The sequence below is a fragment of the Triticum urartu genome, chromosome 7A, assembly GCF_056163025.1.
Source record: "Triticum urartu cultivar PI428250 chromosome 7A, HENAU_Tu73, whole genome shotgun sequence".
In the NCBI taxonomy this organism is placed as follows: Eukaryota; Viridiplantae; Streptophyta; class Magnoliopsida; order Poales; family Poaceae; genus Triticum; species Triticum urartu.
In genome coordinates this window covers 695390380-695417080 of record NC_141879.1, presented here as the reverse complement: position 1 = coordinate 695417080, position 26701 = coordinate 695390380, and the positions used below count along the sequence as shown (strand labels likewise).

At 44.3% G+C, this 26701-nt stretch overlaps 1 protein-coding gene and 1 pseudogene across 1 annotated transcript; both read right to left on the bottom strand.

Annotated features, from left to right (window-relative positions):
• Nucleotides 1-3344: 3344 nt before the first annotated feature.
• Nucleotides 3345-5695, bottom strand: LOC147961651 (alpha carbonic anhydrase 7-like; annotated as a pseudogene).
• A 12393-nt stretch (nt 5696-18088) lies between these two features.
• Nucleotides 18089-25494, bottom strand: LOC125524492 (putative sulfate transporter 3.3). Its single transcript, XM_048689539.2, has 13 exons — nt 25156-25494; nt 24915-24963; nt 24393-24606; nt 24111-24282; nt 23935-24000; nt 23540-23653; nt 23328-23444; nt 23078-23204; nt 22660-22946; nt 22377-22567; nt 22215-22294; nt 18327-18403; nt 18089-18238 (listed from the first exon to the last, which is right to left on the bottom strand). The coding sequence occupies exons 1-13, from the start codon at nt 25492-25494 to the stop codon at nt 18089-18091; spliced, it is 1983 nt and encodes a 660-aa protein (XP_048545496.2).
• Nucleotides 25495-26701: the final 1207 nt, after the last annotated feature.

Genomic DNA, 26701 nt, shown 5'->3' with positions numbered 1-26701 from the left:
CGACATTTTGGTTTCCCCCATGTCTTCCTTAGCTTTTCGATAAAAAAATCGAAAAAAAATTTCAAAAAAAAAATTTGCGCGAGAAAAACGCGTTTTTTTTCCTTTCGCAAAAGTCACGTTTTTTTTCCACGAGAGGCACGGTTGTGCTTTAGCGAGAGTCATGGCCGTGCCTTTCGGAAACGAAAAAAAAACGCGTTTTCTATATTTTTCTTTCGCGAGAGTCACGGTTTTGCTTCCGCGAGAGGCGCAGTTGTGCTTTCGAGAGAGTCACGGTCGTGCCTCTCGGAAACGAAAAAACGCGTTTTCTGTTTTTTTTCCTTCCACGAGAGTCACGGTTTTGCTTTCACGAGAGGCACGGGCGTGTCTCTTTCGGAAAGGGAAAAAAACCGTGCTCCGGGTTCGGTTTTTTCACCCAATTTTTTCCGTCTGGTTTTTTCGTGAAAAAAAGAGTTCGTCAAAACCTATCAAGATGAGATCTAGTTTTGAAGATCTCGACGCGAGAAATCTAATGGTGAAAACATTCGAGATTTGGACGCACGGTTTAAAAGATAAAACGTTTTGAATAAACGGATCTACGAAAAAAGGGAAAACTCCCAGGTTGCAACAAGTGGCGCGCTGCATGTACGCCACTTGTCGCAACCTGGGAAAGTGAAGTGTTCTTTGCAACAAGTACTCTTTAATTAGTGATTTCGTTCATTCTTGGCACTAATGAGCCTTAAACTGGGCCTACCCACTACTCATAGTTGAAGCTCCCTATAATTGGTCTTTCTATCATGTATACTTACCCTTTCCCTCCTTTTATAAGGCTAGCCATAGTAACATAACCGCACTTGGGACTAGCAAACATACTTATGTGGCACACAATTAAAGAAGAGAGAGAGGGTTAGAGTAACATAGATAGATACCGTATCATATTAAATGCTATACTACTTTATGTCATGCATGTCAATAAATATAATCACCTATGATACTACTTCATAATATTATGCACTATGGAGGTAGTATCATACTCTAATATCATATGTATGATACTATTATATGATACTACCCACTATGACTAACCTAAATGGTTTCATCCTCAAAGCAAGGGCCTACCACATTTTGGACGTTAAGCCGGCCTTAAGTTTCCTAAATCGCCACCACATGAAATCTCAGGCCCGAAGCAGGGGAGGAACCGCAACTTCTGTTCTTGCCCAGATGTGGCACTATGAGAAAAGTGGCTGCTACACTTCTTTTGATAAGAGAATATATTAATATCGCGAGGATTTCAAATACATCCAGCCTTTGCATCAACAAGATGTGCGAAGAAATCCAGGATGCACACATCCAAGAACAAAATAAAAAAAAGAGAAAAAAAGCCCTGTCGTGGTGTACAACCACTCGCAATAGAAGCACTCTAACCACCACCGAATACAACACATGTACTACATACTAGGCTCTCGAAAAACAACGCCTCCAGGAAGGAAACAATGCTCAAGAAGTGTCGTTGCCCGATCGAAGATCTTGGGTTCTCACCCCAAAGAAAGACCGAGTTTCCAAAACAATACCTTCAGAAAGGCCATTGCTAGGTACAAGCAATGAAGGCCAGACCTTAGGTTTTCAGCCTGGAAATCATCGCTTGGTACTCGAGGAACACCACAAAAAATGCAACCCCCCTATGTTGCCACCCCTGCTTGCCAAGGCTGCTGCTGCAAATTGTCAAACACCCAACACACAGGAAGAATCTGTGCCACATCGTCTTCAACACAACCAACACTCTCTCTGCCAAAAACAAACCTCCGATTGTAGCCGCCATGTCTTTCTCCATCTCTATCAGTTCCATGGAAATCTATAGGAAGACATGTCCCATGGTGACGACCGGAAGAGGAAGCTTCACGCCTCGCCCAAAAAGGGTGCGCACAACCGCATCGATTCCGCTCTAGATATACAGTAGCATATTGTGACAAAATGCAAATATCTCCGAGAGGAAGAACCGAACTCGACGGCGGCCCAATTGAGCAGGCATATTTGGTGGATCGACGAGTTGGCGCTTGAAGAATAGCAGGGCTAAAACCACCATTATTCTGGTAGATCCAGTAGTACCCACACTGCCGGCCGACTCCAGGAGATCGGATCGAGTGAGTCAACCTCCGGCCCAGACAAGCCCAAGGTTGAACAGATCAGGCACGAGCGCCACAAAAGCACGCCAGTTTCAGCGCTGCCACTTCAGGGCTTGGCCGCGCCTCCGCCTCTGGCCTGCAGCACCGCGCCCGCCGCTTCCTCCACCTCGCCTCACAGCCACGCGCCTAACAAGAATCCAATCCGAGCCATGGAATTCGCACCTACGCAGATCATCGGTAGGATCCAAGATGGAACCGGGGATCAGCAGCCGCCAAGACTCACTAGCGCCAAATCGGGCGGGGGCCAGGCTGCGGTGGCCATCCCATGGGACCACCCCGAGCATGCGGTGCATTCACCCGCCCGGTGAACTACTCAAGCAGCCGCCGCCTCCGTCTCGAAGAACCAACGGGTCTGGCGTCCAGGGCGCAGCGGAGCCTCCCACCAACCGAGGAGGGCGCGAGAGGAGGCCTCGCCGCCGCCTACCGCTGCACGAGCTTTGCCCATGCCAGCTGCTGGTGGGGGCGAGGGAGAGATCGACAGAGAGAAGGCCTCTGGGTGGCTAGGATTTTTCCGCCCGTGTCGCCCGAGTGGACGACGCGGAGGCAACTGAACGAAGTGGCTGCTACACTGTCAGATCAGCGTACAAGATGATGATCGCAATAAAATTTAGGCGCGAAGCTTGGCTTGATGGCTCTTTCGGCTCTCTGAGTACTGATGGAGACGTGTCCTCTTGGAAGCTATTGTGGAAAACGGCAGTCCAGATACAATGGTCAGTCGACGAGGGAGATCCGTGCGCCGCGAGGAAGAGGACATTCTGAGATGCGGCGCAGAGCAGTAGAGGGGGCTGTGCGGTTGGGTCAGTGGTTGCTCGTGGTGGCCGGCAGAGGCAAGAAGGGCGGTGCTGGAGTGGATGTGACGCGGGGCGGGGTGGGTGCTACTCAGGGGAGAGGAGGACATTTTTACTCTATGGGTTGGTGGCTGCGTAAATATAGGAGTCTGTGGTGCCAAGGATTTTAATTTATTCTCACTTAATGGTTTTACAAGTTCGGCTAGATGCCAGTTAGAGAAGTAAACCAAAATTTTTACTTCTCTAACCGATTATAGGGATTCGTTAGAGTTGATCTAACAGGCTATAAGACATCGAAATTGAGAGAAAGAAGTACAAAAGAAGGTATACAATATGCAACTTCATCTCTCTGGCTGCCCAAGTACCAAACCAATCAAAGCGAAGAACCCCATAATAATCAATTTCTATTCTGCTGGATAGGCTGGAACATGCTGATGTCTCTATTGTTGAGCTCCTGACGAGGCGTCGCGTTCTTATCCATTTCCTGCACGTTGGAAGGAGATCAGTCCGAGTTTTCCTTTCTTTTAGCTGACTGAAACTAAAATTACCCCACTGTTGAGATCAACTGAATTAAAGGCAGCTTTCATATCACTTTGGAATTTTAGCCATGTTTTAGTCAACCGAATTAAAGACAGAGTTGAGTACACCAGGAGAATAGACATATGCTTGCATTTAAAAACAAAAAAGACTTGCGTCATGGACGGCCTCCCGGAGAAGTTCCAGCTGGTGCCGCGACACGGTGCGAACCTGCAGAAACGGCAAGAGAAAGCACAAGTTTCACAAACAATTACTAATCCCCTCACGTACAATTCACAAACAATTAGAGGTGGAGGCGCGATTGCGTGAAGGCCAATAAAACTGGTCATAGTGGAAGTAACATAGGTACTACTAGTTACATAAGTGTTACATAAGCAAAAATGATGATGTGATAAGTAGTTAATAAGTAAAGAGGTAAATAGAGTAACATAATATGTTTACCGTCACATAGCGCTTTTCGTTGCGAGATGACTCTTCAAGATAATAAATGAAGACATCTATGTTACCATTCCTATAACACTACCCACCATGAAGATAGTAACATATGCATGTTAGTTTAAATTACTCTCCACTATGACTAGTCTAAAAGTATGAAACCACTTTGACGATGGCCGAGATGACCCCTTGGGAGCAGGGTGGGGTGGTGAGGGAGCCCACGTAGCGGTAGTACATGCTAGCCCCGCCTCTCGCACCCCGGGCGTCCACCACGCCCACCTCCTCCTCCCTCTCCGGCTGCTTGGCGATCATGTCCAGGTATGCCTCCAGCTTGTGCGGAAAGGGGTCATGGGCACCTCGAGCCAAGTGGCGTGTTTACCACTAAATCCCTGTATCATTGCCATTGTAGCTACTCCGGGCCCCACCGAGCTTACGGTCCCATGGGAGATCAAATTGCCACTGAAGATTCGTATCTTCCTGTGGCAATGGGTCCCTGGTCGCCTGCCTTCGGGCACAGAAGTGCTTAAGAGGAATGTCCCGGGTGATGGGCTCTGCCCTTTGTGTGGAACCCGAAAGACTCCAACCATATTTTCTTTCAGTGTCAGGTAGCAAGGTTCCTCTGGACTTGCTTCTGGGAGGTAGTTGGAGGGGTATGCTGCCATGATAATCTCCCGGACATGTTCCGGGAAATCCTTATTTTCCCTTGTATAAGGCGCCCCTCCCTATGGGTGGCCATGGGTGCCCTTGTCTGGACCCTCTGAAACGTGTGCAATAAACTAGTCATCTAGCACGTGATACCTTGCCGCGTGATTGACGCTGTCTTCAAATTGTGTGGATTCTTACAGCTATGGAGACCGCTTAGCAAGCGGCGTGACCAGGACAACATTGACGTCATCATCACAGGTCTTTGCTCCACTGCAGCCACGATGGCACCGCCGTCTCCACCACCACCCCCGGAGCCGGATTAGCTCTTAGCTTTCTTATTTTGTATTGGGGCTTGTTCCGCTGTGCTCCCAGCTGAATCTTCCTTATCTCCTTGCTGCTACCATTGCTGTTTTCTGCTTTACATTTGAGCCTCTGTGTTGTCAGATGCTTGGTGGCCGTGCTTTACAATATAAAGCGGGAGGGGGGGAGGGGGTGGGCAACCCTTTTTTTTAAAAAAAAGAAGACGCTCATGATGGTGGCCTTGTTGTGGGTGTTCTGGTGCACCATGTGCAGCTCCATGTCGTACTGGCGGCCGTTGACGCTGTACTCTGTGGGCGCGTGCCAGGGCAGCTGCCGGAGGTGGTACTCTGTGCCGTCGATCGACACGCTGCCGGCGTCGCCCTCGAAACGCACCTGCATTTGCATGCAGGCAAGATCGCGCACGCCGGTAATCAGTTGAGCAGCCATTGTCCATTAGTACTTTGATTAGAAACGCTTCGATCCGATCCAGTTCCCTACCATAATGTCGTGGCCGCGGTTGACGATGGAGGCGTTGGAGGGGGCGTAGGAGTGGTTGAGGAGCTGAACTCCCCGTCGCGCTCTGCAATCAAGACATCATACAACGGACACGAATCATCAAAACATGTACGCACGGGTTCATCGGAAGGGAAGGCAATGGGGGTTATGTTATGTTAATGGATGGATCGATCGGCGGAGGGGGACGGAGGTCAGCGTACCGGTCTCCTGCTAGCCTCTGGCTGCAAGGACGGCCAAGATGAGGACGGAGGCGGAGAAGAAGAGGAGCACCGCGGAGGCTGAGACGGCGAGGTGGAGGTCCCTAGATGGACGCATCTTGTTTCCTCCTGTTATTTGCCTCTTTGGTGTGTGTGTGTGTGTGTCGACTCGCCTGCTCTTTGGTGTTGAGCCAGGGACAGGTGCGGCATATATATAGTGCGAGGAAAATGGCACGGGTCAGCCATGGCCGGCCTGCGGCCGCGCTAGGTAATCGGAAGCTAACCTGCTACGACGTAGGTACACACACAGTGGCGGAGCTAGCGAATTGCTAAAGCCCGAGCACAATGTAAGCTAAAGAATATTTTGGTCTTTCGAAAATCACAAGTATCACATATCTGATCTATCAAAATATGCCCAATTCTGAAATTTGAACAAACATAATTTGAATCGACACAATCAATGTTAAATTGCACAATTTTTCGTAAAACTACAGAGAATGACTCACCTAATTATCATGTGCCGCGGTAGCCTCTTTGACAGTTTGGTGCTAGCTGCCTCTTGATCGCGGCTTTGTTTTGGTCGAACACTTGGCAGTGCTGCTGGCACGGCTACTGCGGCCGGCAAAGAGCCACCGTCCGCCGGAGACGGAATGAAATTTTCACAGGAGGAGCCGCCGCCTCGGCGCTTGCACTTTTGATTATACGTGATCTGCCCAACAGAGTAGTGGCCTCGCCGCGCGCCAACACTCTTGCAGCTCACCGTGCCCTCCGGCAGTCCGCCCTCCACCAGTGGCCAGATCGTCTTCGAGAATGGAGTAACGAGCTAGGGTTTGGGCGTGCCGTGCGAACGCCCGTTCCCATCTCCCCGAGTTCCTCGTCTCTACTCAACAGGCAACAAATCGATCGATTCCTCTCCTGATTTTCTCGAGTTGGTTGTGGCCCACGTTACGAACGGGTGCATGACCTCCTGGTTGTTCTAAGAAAGGCCCAATAGACAAGAAAATGACCACGTTGGCCCAGTTATACAGCAGTTTCCAGTTTGCAGCGTATTTTCACGAGTTTTCAGCCTATATGAGCAACTTTTGCGATTCTTGTGGCTTCGGAAGCTCTTGGAAGTTCGGGAAATTGGCGGCGTCGAGCCCGGGCACGTGCCCAGGGTGCCCGTACGGTAAAATCGCCCCTGTACACACATCCAAATTCACAGCTAGCCAAGATGTGTTCGGTTGTGCTCCTGTCTAAAGACTCTGAACAAAATCCATGGGTTTGTTGAATATATAAACAATTTTTTGATTAATATAATCAATAAATAAATCATGAGCATGGCAATGACAGTACACCCTTCGTCTAGATGTGTAAGTCATCTTACGAAAACCAAATAATCCCAAAACACTTAGACGCGGTGCATTAACTTCTACCTCGTTTCTTGTTTCTTGACATATCAACCAATAAAAAATGTTGGTGTGCATGCTTTTAATGACTTTAGACTAGCAAACACGCCATGCAGTGGTTAGTTCATTTCATGAAATGCTATTAATTAGCAAATAAACATTAAGTTCTCTCGTTTTCCCCTCCTTCTTGGTCACGGTGCACAACCTAAGATGACTTACTCACCTAGACGGAGGGAGTATTAAACATATACTTATATTTGATCACGTAAACACGTACAAGACACAAAGCAGAAACATTTACAAAACTAAACCAATACGGCAACACCGAAATAAATAGGAGCAGGATAAACGTGTTATACCCTCGAATAGGCCAAAACGAAGCCACGACAGCGATATCCTCAGCGGCCTTCTTTTCAGCAACGGCCTTCTCGGCAGCGAGTCGGCCGGCTTCTGTGGTGGTGGACATGGTGATGACAAATATGACACGGGCGTAGACGATGTATAGTGGACGTGGACGTACAGCGACGAGCAGTCACGTAGGAGATGCTCCCAAAAACCTAGTCGGCCTCTCCCATACCAGATCTCAAGGGGTGTGGTTTCTGAGGTCTTCTCTCCCATACAGTTGTGCACGTGGTGGACGTGACGGGATCGCCGGCGGCGGCAGCAGCAACGAGTGGAATGATGGTGGGCAGTGCGCGTGGAGGCAAAGCAGATGCGATTTGTTCTTCGTGTAGGCTAGGATTGACCGACACATCCAATATATAGATGCGGTCGGGTTGAAAGACGTGAACTGGACCCACATTCGAGTCAGCAACAACCCATGGTCTAACATCTCATATCATGTCTCGTGTGTTAAGGACTCTCCATTAGTCTTTTAAAACTAGTATGAATTTTTCAACTTTTTCGTTGTTGACCTGGGCTATACGTACATTTGGATTTGGGAGAGAAGCTGAAACAAGGTGAGCTTTTTCTGCATTTTGTCTTCTTATTATTGTTCTCATTTGGTGTCTTTTATGTGTTAATTTACTTTACTATTTTCTCGCTATCAATCTTTTCTTACTTTCTGTTTTCCCTTTTCCCTTTTTATATGTAAACAGTTTGTAACTAATTTATATTGGATGAGATTTATCGTTTTTTTCTTTATTCTTCTTTTTCATTTCTCATTTGTGTTTTCCGTGTATTCTTATTATCCGTATTCACGAGCCGCACGTAGGCAGGCTTGCACAAAAGCGTGTTTCACTGTCTCGCGCTATGAGAGGCGTATTTTAGGGGGAATAATGCACCATTTTCATTTTTTCCCTCGTATTCATTATTTGTTTGTTTGGCCACTGCAAGCTTTTAAATATGTCCCAGCTGCAAGTTTCATGGGGTTTGTAACAACAAGTTTGAAATGGGTCACATTTGCAAGTCTTCAAGGGTTGCAGCTGCAGGTTCTGAAGGGTCGCAATTGCAAGTTTTCAATAGGGATCGCAGCTGTTTGCAAATTGGGTCGCAACTGCATGTTTTCAAAGGGGTCTCAATTGCATGTTTTCAAATGGGGTCGTAAATGCAAATTTTCAGTAGTACCGCAACTGTAAGTTCTCAAAATAGGGTTGCAACTTCATGTTTTTGAAGGGGGTCGCAACTACAAATTTCAAATGGTTCGCAACTGCAAATTTTCAAGAGGGTCACAATTGCAAATTCTCAATGGGGTTGGCACTGCAAATTTTCAAATGGGGTCATAACTACATGTTTTCAAATAGGTTCGGAATGCTTGCTTTCAAGGGGGATTGCAACTGCAAGTTTTTAAATATGGTCGCAACTGCATGTTTTCAATGGGGTCGCAACTGCATGTGTTAGGGGCACTAGTGCAGAACCGGGCAATAGCACCGGTTCGTAAGGCCCTTTAGTGCCGGTTCGGTAACCGACACTAAAGTGTGGGCACTAAAGGCCCCCCCCCCTTTAGTACCGGTTTAGCACGAACCGGTGCTAAAGGGCAACCACGTGGCACGAGCCAGGCCACGGGTGCGGTAGATCATTAGTACCGGTTGGTAACACCAACCGGTACTAAATGTTTGTGGGTTTTGGTTTTATTTTTTTATTTTTCCTTTAAATTTGTGTTATCAATTTAATTTAGGATTGTTTTACGTTATAATGAGTTGTTATACTTGATATGGATATGGATATGGCATATATATATACTTGATCACTTAGCTAGGATCCATCTAGTTCAAACTAATTTGCGGTTTCTTTCATAAATGATATATATAATAACTCATCATCATCATCATCACATATTAATATAGAAATAAACTCTTGCATCATATCATCACCAACAACACTATATATATATATATACTAGCTAGCTAAAAATCATCGTAGTCGTCATTACCACTATTTATCATCATAGTCATTACCGCTATCTAATCACCACCAACACTAGCTTAAAGAAGAAACATTCACTTGTAACAGAAGCAAAGATATCATCGAGTTCAACATGGTCATGATATTATAAGCGTTCACAAGCAAATCACTATTTGAGATTAATTAAGTTCAGGACGAGAATACGAACATGAGAGGACAAGTACTAAGAGCATGAACTAGCTAAATCACTCCTACTGCTCCCTCTCAGGTAAAATAGCATAGAACATGTATAGCTCTCCTGATTCATCATACTGGAGCATGCAGATGAATCTGTCTCCTAATCGTGGGTTGTGCTTCTCCTTGCTGCCCCCTAGTACTTCTCTGCGATCGTTAACAATTTTGCTCCAATCTTTCACTATTAAGCATTCATCGCTTTCAGAAATCCTAAATGCACTCATGTGCAATGTAGGATATCTTGGTCGTAAGCTAACCATTGACATGCAACCTTTTGTCTCGATCCACTGAGGCACAACTGTCATCGGGAGTCCCTGTTGAAAAACATCGTATAATAATTAATATACTTAGCAATGAAAGTTTAGCTTCAAAAATAATGTATGCAAAAGATGCACTAATGACAAATAGTAAAAATCTTACCATCTTTTCATTATAGATGTGACCGTAGTTCAATACGATCAGTATTGGTCGCACGTTTTGCGTACTAACATTTCTAAGTGCAGGAAGAAAATTTGTCTTGACAGTATGAAGATCTTTAAGCCATGAAACATAATGACTTATCTCCTCGCAGTTTAGTTCAGCCCCGAGACAGTAGCAGGTCCTGTCTACCAAGCGCCGGACATGTTTGCTTAAACCGAAATAAGCTGACAATAGAAATTAGTTGTCAACTATTTTTGAATAAACAATATCAAAGACATAAACATGGTTGAGAAAAACTCACATAATGGTAGAACTGAAGGCGTCTGCACATCGACCCAGATGTCTCTATTACCTTCAATATCATCTTCCGGACAAATATCAAAGGTGATAACCATATCAGACTCAAATGCATAAGCCTTGCATAGTGCTTGCCAAGTTTTGCATTCAAAATAGGTGTATGTGTCTGCATTGTATAATTTGACGTTGAAAGTATACCCATGCTCGGTCTTCAAGTAAACTCTCTTTATCTCCATATCATTCATCGCACTGAAACCTATCTTATCCAAGACAAAAATTCAAGCATGGCAGGGGATGCGCTAGTAGAATAGTGAAAATTTAAAATTATAAGTTCAAGCAAATGAAGCATAAGTCATGCTTTATTACGAAAAAATACTTGCCGCTGTGACTTACTGTATCCACTTCGAATGTCTCATCCAGCTTGATGCTGAAGCGTCTATTATTAACAAGGAAATTTCTGTCACACATGCCGCATTGGTCTTCACAGTGTTCGCACATAATGAAATCTTTTTCATCGTCAGACGACATTTTCTATGTTCATATAGGTGAAACATTAAACACTTACTATCTAACATTAATTAATATCTAACTAATTCTAATATTTATCTAATATTTGACATTAATAACTAATTCTAATTCATCTAACATTTGACATTAATCTAACATTTATATAAACTAAAAATATATATAAAAAATAAAAAAAACAGAAAAAATAAACTAGTTAAGTTCTATATATAGGTGAAACATTACTAGTTCTATTATTTCAACTAATTCAACTAGTTCTATTAATTCAACAAGTTCTATTAATTAAGTCAACTAATTAATTCAACTAAGCATTTACTAAAAATAAACTATTTATATATATATATTAATTCAACTAGTTCAAATCTCATATACCTAATTAATATTTAACTTTTCTATCTAATTCATATCTAACATTTGACATTCATCTAATCAACAATTTTACATGCATTAATCTAAAAAACAGAAAACAGAAAATAAGTAAAAAAATTGTGTATGTGTGTGTATGTGTACGTACGAGCGGGGGCGGCGGCGTACGGGCGGCTGGCGTACGGGCGGCGGCGCGACGGGGGCGACGACGGGGACGGCGGCGTACGGGTGGCGGCGCGACGGGGGTGACAACGGGGATGGCGCAACGGGGACGGGGACGGCCGGGGCGCCGCGCGCGACGACGGGAAAGGGGACGACCGGGCGCGCGCGACGACGGGGGCGGGGACGGCCGGGGCGCACGCGACGCCGGGGACGGCCGGGGCGCGACGACGGCGACGGGGACGGGGCGCGCGGCGACGAAGACGGAACAGGAACTAACAGAAATTTTTCATAAGTGTTGTATATATAGAAGAGGCCTTTAGTACCGGTTGGACAACCGGTACTAAAGGCCAACTTTGGCCAGGCCAAGAGGCGGGAAGAGCAGGCCTTTAGTACCGGTTGGAGCCACCAACGATGTGGGACTAAACTTTGTGCAGGCAGCGCACCACCTTTAGTACCGATTGGAGCCACCAACCGGTACTAAAGGTGGTGCGCTGCCTGCACAAAGTTTAGTCCCACATCACCGGGCGAAGGGCAGCCATACTAGTTTAGAAATCAAGCCGCGGCTGTCCTTTCAAACTCTTCTATAAGCAGGCTTCTGGGCCTAACTACGGCGCGCTGCCCTGTGAGTCTGCTGGGCCTTGTGGGCCTGAAATTGCATGCCCGTGGTCTAGCAGGCCCACAGGGCAGCGCCCCAAATTTTTTGATATAGTTTTTTTCTTTTCTGCTTTATTTTTTCTTCTATTTATTTCTGAGTAGTTTTTTTCTTTTCTGCTATATTTATTTTCTTCTATTTATTTCTGAGTAGTTTTTTATATAGTTTTTTTCTTTTCTACTATAGTTTTTTCTTTTCTGCTTTATTTATTTTCTTCTATTCATTTATTTTTACATACCATGCCTTTCGGTGTAACAGATGAGTTTTCGTCTGAAACCGGTCCTGATACTTTGAAAGAGATTGACCAGTTTGTACACGAAGTGCATCTAGTTTTTGGCATAACAGAAGAAGTCCGGAGTTGTAATAAGTTATTAAAAATAAAAAAGAGGTGCAATGGTCGTTAATTAGCTTCAAGCCTTTCGGAGTAGTATAAACTGCACTGCACATAGCTCCGTGCAGTCTACCATATTTCTCAAGGCTTGAAGCTAAGCAACGTGAGCATTGAGCCTCTTTTTCATCGTCTCTGCACTCAGGGCTTATAAACCGCTCCTAGTCCCTCTCTCTTGGCGAGGTGGGACTAAAAAACAACTTACTAAGAAACTGTAGTACTGGTCACCCTTTAGTACCGGTTGGAGCCACCAACAGGTACTAAAGGTGGTGCGCTGCCTGCACAAAGTTTAGTGTCATTTAGCTCAAAACAAATCATTAAATGCATGAAAAATATCAAATGAAGGCAGAAATGGTTGAAAGTTGATGCGTCGCTTTGAATGGTGCATACTGAATGCACAAAAAGTCTGGAGTTGTAATAAGTTAAAAAAATGAAATGCCTTTGTAACAGATGAGTTTAATTTCGTCAGAAACCCGAATACTTCGAAAAAGATTGTCCAGTTTGTAAACGAAGTGCATCCAGTTTTTGCCGTAACCCTCTCTACTTTTTTGAACAATCTATGTGGGTGAAGTGATGATACCATGCCAAGTTTCAACTTTTTCAGAGTTTATTTGTAGTGCTTTTCAATTTCCAGGTCATTTAGTTCTCAAAACAAATCATTAAATGCATGAAAAATAACAAATGAAGGCAGAAATGGTTGAAAGTTGATGGCGTCACTTTGAATGGTGCATACTGAACGCAAAAAATATAAGAGCATTTAGATAATGATCTTATATTTCTTTACAGTCTGAATTGTCAATATGATCTTATACATCAAAAATACTTTGATCATCAATGATCTTTTTATGTACAATCTGAATTGTCAATATGAGTCCTTAACGATTTATAAACCGGTGAAGACTCATATTGCGGCCACAAATTCTACACATAGGGTTCAATGAAGACCAAGTGCTTGTGATAGTTTGAGAATAAACATATTTAAGATGGTAAAAGCCTTGTTAGGGAAGCGAGGTGGGACTAAAAACAACTTGCCATAACTTCATTAGTACCGGTTCGTGGTACGAACCGGCACTGAATGGTGATGGTGGGGCCATAGCCTGACCGCAGGCTGCCATAGCCTCTTTAGTACCGATTCTTGGCATGAACCAACTAAAGGTTCGCCACGAACCAGTACTATTGATCGCCGCCACGAACCGGTACTATTGATCACATTAGTGCCAGTTTTTTTACAAACCGGCACTAATGTGCTTCACATTTGACCCTTTTTCTACTAGTGGGGGGGGGGGGGGGGTCACAATTGCAAGTTTTTAAATGGGTTCACAAGTGTGTGCTTTCAAAGTGAGAGGGTGGAGGGAGGGTTGCAAGAACAAGTTTTCAGGCAGGTCACAATTGCGAATTTTCAAATGGGGCCTAACGGGGTTGCAACTACAAGGTTTCAAATAGAGTCTCATCTGCCACTTTTCAAGGTAGGAAACAACTTGTAGTCCGAGTGTATCAACCCATATGGGGTTTTAGGTGTTTAGGAAGGTGTTGTTTACTACCAATGAAAGTATTTTTTTTCTACCTCACGAAAATGACATCATAAGCCAAGACAAGTTTGTTTATTTTTTATTTTTTATTTATTTCCTTAATGATCTTGCTTCATTTTCGGGACTTTTGCTTTTAAAGGTTATATGTATTTTTGAAGTATTTTTCACACACACACGCAAACTTTTTCTATGCATCCAGCTGCCCGTGATTCGACATCATTGTTATAATCACCCTTATGTTGGAAATGTTAGAGGCATCTGAACCTCTGATGGCTTGACTACTTGGTTTGTCATGATCTTCACATTTCTTTGCCTCGCCGGCCCTTTGTACTGACCTAGGTCTAGGAGCTTCTGCACACTGCCCTGATAGGATAATGATATCGTGGAACCGAAAAACCCACCAGCCATCCTCCTAAAATCAGTATACTGTCAACATGGATAATAGTTCAATATGGGTCCAGCCGAGGCATACATTGTTCAGTTGAGGCAGAAAATTAATTTACGAATAAATTTTGAGAAGATTGATCATCAATTAAGACCAAAAATTTATTGGTAAATGCTAAAACTGTTAATGTAGTTGCAGTCATCTTTACTAGCATAAGGTGTACTTTGGACTAGCTTTTTTTAGTTTACAGGACATACATTACATTTTCTTATTTACATTTCTAAACTAAAGCAACTACAGGCAAATGGTGCAACAAGCCATCTATATCGTGTCTGTTATGCTTAAACAGTAGGAAGGGAACTTTTGGTTCCTGGTACATATGTACCCTCTATGGGAAAAAATAATAGCAATTCAACAAAAAGTCAAAAATTTCTGAAAATATTTTTGAAATAAACTTGGCCTTTTATTGTACAAGTGAGAAAAGTTCCACAAAAGGAAAAATTCCTCTTTGACTTCTTTTCAAAAAAGACAATTTTTCGGTCAAAATAGCATGAATAGTGACCTATAATAGCAAATAAATTTTGTCTTTTTCGTTGTGAAGTCAAGGTAGGTTTTTTTTGTGAAAATTTATATACTAGTGCGCAAGTAAGTCAAGTTTAATCTAAAAATACTTTTGAAGTACTTTGAATTTTTGTTTAATTATTAAAAAAATACCCCATATAGGGTGTATATACATGCCAGAGCCAAAGGGTATTTCCCTTAAACAGTACTGCTAAAGAGTGAGGACTTTGTCAGAACTTCAACCCATAAATAGGTGACTAAATGAATCATAGATATACGCATATCCTTGGGATTAACAACTCATTCTCACCGGATAGTTCCTGGCGAAGAACAATGAATTCTCTCAGGAGATGAAGCCTCAACATCTATCGTTTAGAGGCACAATACTAATAGGTGGTCTTCATCATGCTCAGCTTCTTGTATTTGTTCTTGGCCTCACGGTGGTGAAGACGATCCCCTGTGTGTAAACTTGCTGCATTTGTACGGCACCCACGGATGAACTTGGTACTTCAGCACGAGTGACCGGTGTGGACCTCCTCGTAAACTTCTCTACAAAATAATTTTTCAGTCCAGTAGAATGATACAATAGTGATCCTACAAGAACTAAAACATTATATTCCTCTAAAAACATCAACGTATCCAAGCCAAAATTATAATTTGGGTCAAAAGTAGGCATATCCTAGGCATGCCAATGCTAGGCACATAGAACATGGATTCACGAAAAGTAAGTTGGGGACGAAGGAGAAACATACCGTAGATCGATCATGCGGAAGGATTTAAACTGAAATTGGACGAGTAGAGAAATCCGGCAAAGTTGTGGTAGGGTTTGGAAGTTTGGAGGAAGAAGAAGAAAATAGATGAGATTGAGGAAACTTACCTCCTGCCTCGGCCTCCTTATGGCTGCCGAGAGGCCAAACGAGAGCAACAATATGGGATATCAAGCGGCAATCTACACGTACAAACGATTTACAGGCTTTTACAGGATGATTAACCTTGATTGGTCAATAGGTGAGCGGGGCGGCCCACCCCCCTGAAAATCAGGGGGAAGAGGTTTGTGATTTGTTGTTAGATGGAAGGAGCATGTAAAAGCGTGTAAGTCTTTGTATGTCTAGCATTTTTGGGATATCAAGTACTAAATTAAAATGCATGTCTGGACAGTTCAGTACGGCTGCAATACCTTCAGTTGCTCCAAAATTCAATCAAGGCTATGGATCCTAACCAATTTCTTAGAAAACAATAAAACCTCTGATTTCTACATAATATCTAGCATAAATATTCAATTACCGCCGCGTGCTACTGCGCTGATCCCTGCCCCTCCGCCGCTAGCGGTTTGCATCTGCTATCTCCAGGGTCTAGTGTGGCAATGGGGAGAAGGGAGTCTGGGTGGCGCCGTGGGGATGGAGGCGATGGCGGCCAAGATGAGGAAGGGGAACCGACGGTGAATGGATGCAGATGTGGGGCGGCGCCATGCAAAGGAAGGTGACGGCGGCGCAGGCAACGGGATTGTGTGGAGTAGGGGCTCGTCGTGGAGAGAGGCGACGGCGGCAGTTTGGAGCGGGCATGGTGAGCTCATGTGTGTCGTCAACTGATTTGAGCGACCCCGCTGTGTCATGTGCGACATGAGGTATCCTTTCAGGTCGAGCCGAACAAGCGAGCCATCGCGAGGGAGGCGCACTCGACCAGGAGGCCGTGGACGCTATGCTATGCTTGTACACATGGGGGCATTGGCGTCGGGTATGCATAGGATTTAATTTGCAGCTGGTCTGCACAGAATTTTTTTGGGAAACGATTCAATATAGCCGACTGGCCGAAGCTTGGGTCGGTCGCGCCAGGGCTCACACCCACCACTCATTCGTACTACAACCTCTCTTTCATGCAGCTCCAGAACACCGACACCCTGGTCTCCAGTGGAGCTCCGACATGCCCAAGACCGATATCCCATTGCACTCCGCTAACCCAGCAAGGCAGCAACGTCTGTATCTTCTTCACAGGACTCGTCCCTCCTCTGCCCCTTCTTCTCCATCGTCCTGCATGGCTTCCTTTTGCACGTAGTTGCTGCAAGGCCTGCTGTGGCCGGGGCAAGCAACACAGGCGAGGGAGTGGCATTGGCAAGACCCACTCGCTGGCACCTGTGCTGCGTGTTGGGAGCAGCCATGTCGAGATGTTGCAATCGGCATGCGTGCAACTAGGAGCTGCCGGTCCAGATGCTGGGATCGACAACTGCACATGCTACATCAAGCCATGATGTTGCTGGAACCGGTCCGGACAGATGTTGGAACCATGGTCGCCGGAAGCTACAGACATTGCCGGGATTCTGGAACCAGTGTCGCGGAAAGCTGCAACCATCGCCAAAGATGCTGGAAACTACACTGTGCAAAGCTGCTACGGTGCACAAAAAAAAACTATGACTATGACCCGAAGTTGCAACCGTTGTCTAGAAATGCTGGAATCGGCAATTGCTGGTGCTACGTCGGTAGGTGCAAAAGATACTACTGCAGAACAAAAGTTGGAACCGCTGGATGAAAATGATGGAGCCGGCGCTCGCTGGTGTTGCGGCTGGTAACGTCGGAAGCTTCGACGGAGCACAGCGGCACTGCAAAGCCTCTGAACGTGGTTGGAACCTGCTGCAACTGGCAGGGATTTTTCTACGACCAGCAGATGAAGATGCCGAAACCTCCATTTGGTGAGGTTAGGAGTCTCAGAGAGGACGCTAGGGCGCCTGCGGGGATTCTAGACCATGGTCCGGCACTACAGCGACCACGGCTCGCACAGCCGCGAGGGGTGTGTGTGTGTGGGAGGCGAGGATGGCAAGCTGAGGTGTGACACCGAGATTTGTTAACGAGGTCACTAGACTCGGCTACATGCCCGGGGACTGATTACGGGCGCTCCTCCACGTGACACCGTCACAATATCACACCCCGGACTCCCGGGCACCGGCACACGCCGCCGGCTCCCCCTGCGCGCCTGTGCTATTATGTTGGTATAGATTATATTGTATGTGTTGCCCCCATATTATACACGAGGCCTAGGACACAACTCCATATCCTATAAACACAATACAACTCCGAGTCCAAATGTTAGTTACCTTGTACCTAAATTCCATTCACATACCTAATTTCCATCATAGATTGGAAAGGAAAGGAATATAGCAATAAACCAAGTTCTAAGGGGCTTTGTTGCAGGCACTTTCGTGGATGAGAAGGCTATGAGAAAGTTCAGCAGTGCAATCAGATGATCAAAATAATAAGTCGGCAGACCACTCTATGGTGTTGCCATACTGGCCTCTCCAGAAAGTGAGGCAATTGCTTCCCCGATGGTCAAATAGAGACAATCTGGCCTGAAATGGTTGTGTGTGTCGTTCGCTCGCTGTATTTTCTCCATTACCTCTCCAGTTGGATTCACAAGTACAAGCTGCAAAGGCAGAGGAAAAAACTGTTAATTTGCCATGTAACTAAAATTGGCAGCTTATGAACATAAAATTCAGTATATATATATTTACCTCTAGGCCAAGTCTCTCTGTTGGTTTCTTTAGGTCAATGAGGAACGCTATCCCACTTGTATCAATTGCAGGGACAGCTGAAGAGATAAAACAAGATGTGTCAGTGAAAACGCTACTGAAAATACTAAATTTCTGACATGCATCCAACACTCAAGTACATACATAAATAGTGATAAAATCGAACGAATCGTTGGTCGTCCCATGCGCTTGGTCTCGAGCAAGCCCATACTTCTATAGATTGTATCCTGACGTGCAGGTGTGTTTCCTCTATTTATTTTTTCTACATGCTTCGCCAGCCACATCTCCACATCTGGGCTAGGTTCTCACATCGATCTCTAGCTCAGGCTCGTTTCCTCTGTTGATTTTTTTGCATGCTCACGATCGCTAACTTCGGTACGTTCTCCCCCAAGTCCATGTTATAAAGCCAAAAAATTACGCGGTGGATGGGAATCAAACCCAAGCACTCCGTGCTAATTCCAACACACCAGCCAGTTGAGTAGCACACTGTTTTGATTACATAGAGCACAAGTTTCTCTTTTGAGTCGCACAAATTCTCAGTGAGGAACCAGCCCGAACATGTCAGCTCCAGGAAGATAAAATTCCCGAAGCCATATTGGGCTGTAGTGCAAGTTTCTGAAGCGGGGAAAACCCAACTCCACGTTTACAGGAATCTGGAGCTGGACTTATTTAAGTCTGTAATGCCACCGCCAAAGAAAATGATTCGATCCCTCAACTACTCCTCACTCGTAGAGGTACCACACGAACCCGCTCCTCCTCGTTCGGTCTACAATGGGCTGCTTTGAGCCAGCCCAAGGTGGCAACGGACAGGCCTGCAGTCCCACAGCTGGGCTGCCAGCTCAACATGGCGCTCGGAGAAGCTATGAGGCAGCCGGACCCTTTTCCAGTCGCCAGCTGAATCAAGAAACTGAAACTAGGAAGTTTTGGAGAAGCTGGGAAGTTTTAGAACACGCCCTACATGCTACTTGTACCTTGGTATTAGAAGTTTGAACTCCAAAAATATAGCAACCAAACCGATGATTCTACCGTTACTCCCGCACAATTCGCTACTAGTTTACATGGTTCCACCCATTTTTCTTCACATCCTCCACCGGCTCACAAGGTATTTTCTGAACTTTTTACACCGGTTCATAACTACTCATGCTGAAGTTATCGCAATTTCTCATGCTATAGCTACCACCCTGCTTGTACTATAGTTACTACCCTTCTCATGTCATTGTTATCGGTCTGTTCATGCTAGACTTACGAGGCTGCCCATGCCACAATTTCAAGCATAATGGTTATGTAGCTAAGAGCCTATCCACCATGCTATACTTACCAACATGAGACAAGTATAGTTACTAGGTTCCCCTGCTACATTTTCTCTAGTGTGTTAGGTCACATTCACCAGCGTAGGTTCCCCTGCTACATTGCTAAGTGTTTGGATTCAACAACTGTCCACAAGTAATTCGACAACCCACATAATCTTCGCTGGTAATAACACATGAACATTATGGGTAACTCTTGTACTACCGGGTGATAACTTTCAGCTAACAAAAACATTGAAATGTGGCAAAAAAAAGTTTACGTTTTCATGCAGGTAACTTCGGTGTAAACAATATGGTAAAATACGTATAGTCATCAAAACATACCCACATGAGATCTAATTTCGAAGGTCTCGCTGCAACAAATTTAATTAATGGTGAAAACCAATTTTGAACTAGAATAACTGCTTGAGCTAGCTACATATCATTTTGAATTTTTAAAATTGGCAGAATCCATGACGACATCAACTTTTCTCCCCTGGTGCATGCATGCATGTGCATGTGGGAAGAAGGCTAGGTGAATCATTTTTATGATCCACACTAGTAGAAAAGGGGTCAAACGTGAAGCACATTAGTGCCGGTTTGAATTTGAGCCGGCACTAATGGTACCATTAGTGCCGGTTCGAACGACTATGCATTAATGCCGGTTCGTGTTGAACCTTTAGTACCGGTTCGTGGCACGAACCGGTACTAAAGGGGTGATGGCAGGCTGGCGTCAGGCTGGGGCCCCACGATCACCTTTAGTACCGGTTCGTGGCACGAACCGGTACTAAAGGGCTAACCTTTAATACCGGTTTGTGCCACGAACCGGTACTAAAGGGGTCTGACCTATAGTACCGGTTTGTGACACAAACCGGCACTATAGGGCAATTTTCAAACTCTGCCCCCCCCCCCCTGTCGCCATTTCAGTTCTGAAAAAATCAAAAGAAAATGATAAAAACTTTAAAAAATAAAATCCTTCGAGAGATAGTTATATTACTACATCTACTAGTTAGGAAAATTTGAAAACTTAATTTTGGACATGTTTTGCAAAAAGTGTAGGGAAAATGTAAAACGGCTATAACTTTTGCATACGATGTCGGAAAAAAACGTATAATATATCAAAAAATTCAGCACGAAAATCCGCATCCGATGGAGACCGCCTATGGCCTGTTTGGAATTTTTTAGAATCCTCAAATTCCAAAAGGAAAAAAAGATATGGTCAAATTTCAGTTTTTTAAAAAAATTTGGTTAAATCTGGTCAAACTACTTATTCAAGAAGTATTAATGTTACTACATAATTATTCAAGAATATTAGTGTTACTAAATAATTATTTCAATTTTTTAAATTTTGGTCAAATCTGGTCAAACTATGGTCAAACTGTGGTCAAACTTATTCAAGAAATATTAGTGTTACTAAATAATTACTGTTTTTTTAGAATAATAGTTTCAAACTCAAACAGTGAAATGTGTGACTTCATGCTCAAGCTAAACTCCTGAGGGTTAATAGGATTTGCATCTTACTATTGTCAGGAAAACAACAAGTGCAGACTTGGAAACGAAGGGGAATAGAATCCGAAAGTTAAGCGTGCTCAGGCTGGAGTAGTGAGAGGGATGAGTGACCGGTCGGGAAGTTAGATGATTTGAAATGAGTGATCCACACTTGAGCAGTTAAGAGAGGTGATTAGAGACTAAATCACCAAATAATTCAGAAAAATTAAAAATCAAAAAAAAATAATCAAATTCTTTTTCCAAAATTTTCAAAAAAAAAAATTCAAAAAAAAACCTTTAGTACCGGTTGGTAACACCAACCGGTACTAAAGGTCCCCCATACCAGGGCGCGAGCTCACGCCACGTGGTGGCACTTTAGCGCCGGTTTGTGCCGAACCGGTACTAAAGGGGGGGGGGGCTTTAGTGCCCACCAATTAGTGCCGGTTATGGAACCGGCACTAAAGGCCCTTACGAACCGGTTTTAAAGCTCCGTTTTCTACTAGTGCCAGAAATTTCTCGGTAAACAACATGGTGACTTTTGACCGAAAAAGTCGTCAAAACATAACTACATGAGATCTAGTTTCGAACGTCTCATTGCAACGGATTGAATGGACAAAACAAAATTTGAATCCACCAACAATTTCAGCTACAAAACATTTTAAAATTTTGAAACGAGGAGAATTTATGATGACATCAAATTTGTCCTTAGTGGATGCATGCATGTGCATATGGAAAGAAGGGAATCGTTTGTTCCCAAAAACATACTCCCTCCATTCCAAAATATAAGGTGTATTAGTTTTTCTAAAAGTCAAACATGTGCATGTTTGACCAAGTTAGTACAAAAATATATCAATATCTACAATACCAAATTTATATCATTTGATCCATCATGAAAAGTATTTTCATATTTTATCTATTAGGTATTGCATATGTTGATATTTTACCCTCTAGTCTTGGCCAAACATACAACTATTTGATTTGCACAAAACTGATACATCTTATATTGTAGAATGGAGGGAGTAACATTCACTAGTTAGTAGTGAGGTCTGATGCTAAACTGAGAAGTGAACAATTTTTTTTGTTGGGGGTTACAAACCTGATAGATCAAAGATTACGAAACGGAGTTCGGTTTGTTTATTCGCTGAAAAACTTTCATCCTCTATCCATCTTTTAGTCCTACAAATGAAATATTGCATTGTAACTTGTTCAAAACAACCTAACTTCAACATCCCTTTGTAGAATTTGATGTTTCTTTTACCTTTCATTCAAATAGTTGGTGTTTGTGAAGTTTATAGGAGCCTCAACTGTTAGTATCAAGAACCCAGGAACTCTCTGAGCCTCCTCATACTGATGGACGTTTCGGTAAATATCCGTTCCCTTTATGTTCCCTTTAATTATCATCCTTGGCCTTGTGATTTGCATCAGTACCCTAAATACAGATATACCAACCTACAAATTTGGCAATTTCAGTAACCAAAAAAATATTCAACTATCAACTCCCACTACAGAAAAATAAGTAATACAATATTTGTGTTGGTTACCGCTATTGCGAGGCCTTGTTGGACTGAGAGGAAGATGACACCAGAAAATGCACAGAAACACACGAGGAAATCCATCTTATCCATCTTCCAGATGTGGTATGCAGCAGAAAAATCGAGCAGGCCAATGACAGCAACAATTATGATGGCTCCAAGGACAACATTCGGGGTGTAGACAAACAATGGCATGAGAAACAACAGCGTGACCATGACTGTTAGCGCCATGATCACATTGGACATGGCGGTCTTGCAGCCGGCATTATGATTCACAGCAGAGCGAGAAAATCCTCCTGATGGGAATAGAGAGAGCAATCAGTCTTTCTTCCTATGGTTGTGTGCATCATATGATGCGGAGTCTGGGAGCCTTGTCGGGAATGCAAGAACATACTGGAGGCCATTTTAGTCCGAAAATGTAGGTTACCTGTTGTAACATAGCATGATGTACATGAGCCCACAATGTTCATCAACCCAATGGCCATCATCTCTTTGTTACCATCCACCTGGTAGTCCTTGATTGAAGCAAATGTCCTGCCAACAGCCACTCCTTCCTGACAGAGTAAAATTTAGAGCACATGTCAGCTTGTTAGCGGCAACAGTTATGAAAAATAAATTTCAACTACTTTTCTAATTTCTAATGCAATGTGAGGTTATGCATAGGATGATTAGCGTACTGTAAGGGAGATGATACCGATGACGAGGCCAGTCTTCATGGTTAGTCCTAGATATTTTGGATCAAAGAGTAGTTTGTCCCATGAGGGGTGATTCAGGCCACATTTGAGCGGCCCAATCTGCGGCGAAAAGATGCATACACTTCCTGTTTTCCATCATGTTGCATACCACAGTTGTAATATATGAAAAAATATTCCGTTTTATTGTTTCTTACAATGCTTATGTTGTGGTTCTCTCCTTTGAAGAGGAAAATGAGCACCGTGGATATGATGATAGATACCAAGGGAGCACATGCTGAAATCCAGAAGAACTCTGGCCATCTCATGCTCTGTATATTCACATTAGAGCCAGATGAATAAGTACTGCTGCAGGAGTTAGGTACAATCAACAGGTGAAAAAAAAGTTCTAATTTTAGGTTCTGAAAATGAAATGGTCTGTGATAGTTCAGCAAAACGGGAGTTAAACAGGGTTGCCACGAGCACTTTGCTATTTAAGTATAGCTTGAGAAAAACAGCATTTGCGCGCAAGACAGTAGACGTTCGATGCCAGTCAACGGTACAGCACAAGGGCTGAATTGAAGAAAGGAAGCGCGCGGCCGCATGCACGTACCACATGTCTGGCTGACAGCAGGAGCACGAGGAAGCATGCCCCCATCAGTATCGTCTGCCACGACCACTGCATGAAATCAACCATTAGCTAAGCATGCATATGCACGCACCGTGCATAGATGTGCCTGTATATATGCATCCAGCAGGGGTTCAGAGCTAGATGGATGAATGGGTGACCTCGTCGGTGTGCTGGAAGACGGAGGCCATGACGGGGACGATGTCCATCTTGTCAGTGAAGTGGACGATACCCAGTAGTTCCTTGAGCTGCTGCAGCGACACGATGATCGCCGCGCCCGCCATGAACCCCAGCAGCGTCGCCTTGGACAAGAAGTCGATGATGAAACCCAACCTGCACCATCGAACAACAACAACACATGCATTATTAGTGCGCCGGTGCATGTGCATCGATCTTTCATTTAAACAGGTTGGTTGTTGGATGCAGCAGATTGTTGCAAGTACCTGAGGATGCCGAGGGAGGCTTGCAAGAGGCCGGCGAACAAGGTGGAGGTTAAGGCGAGCTGCACGAACAGCATCGGCTCCGCGGAGGGGCTCACCGGCACCCCCTTTTGCAGCATGGCCCCCATGATGAGCGACGTGATCGACGTCGGGCCCACCGCCAGGTCACGGGAGCTCCCCAGCACCGTGTACACGAGCGGCGGCACGAAGCTCGAATCTGCGCACATGTATGATGGATACGGCAATTATTTATTACCGCCTGCAGAAAGGGAAAACACATGCATCATTTTCTTCGTTGGTGGTGCCAGAGGCAGGTGATGGGTGTTGATGTCAAGCTGAGTTGATTTTCGGTCTTGATTGTAATTTTTCCTTCTTGGCTGATATTCCTCTGTTCAAATGCTAGCCTTCTGCTCTCTTTTCAGTTTTGTCAGCTCAGTATTTACATGGCTTATACTATGATTGTTATGATATAAATAAGAAATATTACCATAAAAAGAAAGAAAGGGAAAGCATATGCATACTTACATAGGCCTATGATCGGAGGCAGGTCTGCCAACTTCGCGTAGCTAATACCCTGCAAAGAGCACACATGGAAGACAGTAGGACCAGCACAGTTGGTAAGGCAGGGCGTTCGTGGAGAATCAGTCATGCATGCACAGGTTAGCTTCAGAATTGTTAGAGGCTACAGCAATTTCATCTGCATGCACATGATAAACGCTATGTAAACCAATAATCTTGTCTAGGAATCATTAGTGCGTGCACATGCCTGAGGAATGGCGACGCTGGCAATGGTGAGGCCGGCGATGAGATCGGACCTGAAGAGGGACAACGAGTAGCTGGGAAGCCACTCCACGATGGGGAACAGGTACTTGACTGCCATCAGCCACTTCTTCCGCAGCGGCTGCCCCTTGAAGCTCCGGAACGGGTCATCGGGGAAAAAGGTCTCCTTCACCTTCCCTTTCATCTTGCTCGCCGAGCTCTGCGTCGGCTGAGCCATAACCTTGTGCAGCACCGCCGGCTGCGGCGCCTGGACCACCACAGCTTGCTTGGGCGGCAGAATCTCGCTGCCATTGTGGCCACCGTAGCGATCACTCGTCCCCTCCATGCAATATTATTGTGCTGAGAGAGATACAGCCTCACTGAGAAGGAAACTGCACCGGCACAGGTGTGTCTGTATGCATTGTATGCACAGCTTCAGTGGCGAATCCAGAAAGAAATTGAAGGGCTTAAAGTTAATGGCGAGAAAACTAAACATCATTTTGAAGAGAAAAAGGCATTATCTCCTAATCATTTTGTCCAAATAAGCTAAGATTTTGCCAGAATACTACTGAAAATATATGTATTATTACTCCCATTTTCTGATTTTTGTAAAACATCAAATTTGGAACGGAAATTTAATTCTATCTAGCTAATAGTCCCTCCGCCCGGAAATACTTGTTGGCCAGACGGATATATCCAGCACTAAAATGCGTCTAGATACATTTGAACGACAATTATTTCCTGACGCAGGTCATTATCTCCCAATCCTTTTTCTATAAACAAGCTTGAACTTTACTAGATTACTATTGGAAACATGTAGTACTGGTTAGATCTTTTTTTTATTTTAAAAAATATCAATTTTTTAACCAAATTTTGAATTTGTTTAGCAAATTATAGCCTTTATCTCTTAATTCCTTTATCTTCAAATAAGCTTAAAATTTAAGAGATTACTACTAGAAACATGTAGTTTTTACTGTAATTGTTCCAAAGTTTCTAAAAAATATCAAATTTGACTATGGCTGTGTTTGGTTCCTTGGCAAAAACCGTTTTTGCCTTGCTAGGCTAGACTTGCCGCTTGGTAGCGTAAATATATCCGACCTTTTTGGGGCAGTTAGCCTCACTGGGCCAGAAAATCCTCGCTCCGCGGGGAGAGCCGATTCGGCTCGTCCTCGACGGCAAAGCCGGAACGCGCGAAAAATTCTACGCGGAACTCTCCGGATGAATAAGTTCGTCTGCAACAAATCCCTACATCTTCGTTCTCCACTCCGGCGTCCTCCATTTTCCCCCTGATTTTTCCGCATCCCCAACGAAATCCCCCGAAGTCTCTGTATCCTCCGTCAGCTGCAGAGATAAATCAAGTGACATGGCCCAAGTTCCCCTCCATGATTAGCAGAAGGCACTCCAGATTTGAAAGCAAAAGCCTTCATCCGCCTTGCTCAGCTCTGTGTCTGCCTCCATCTCTTGAATTCTCTTGTGTATGCGTGTGCGTTTTTCTTGGCAATAGATTAGCTGGTTTAGTAATTGATTAGTACTAGAAGTTACAAATCCTAAAT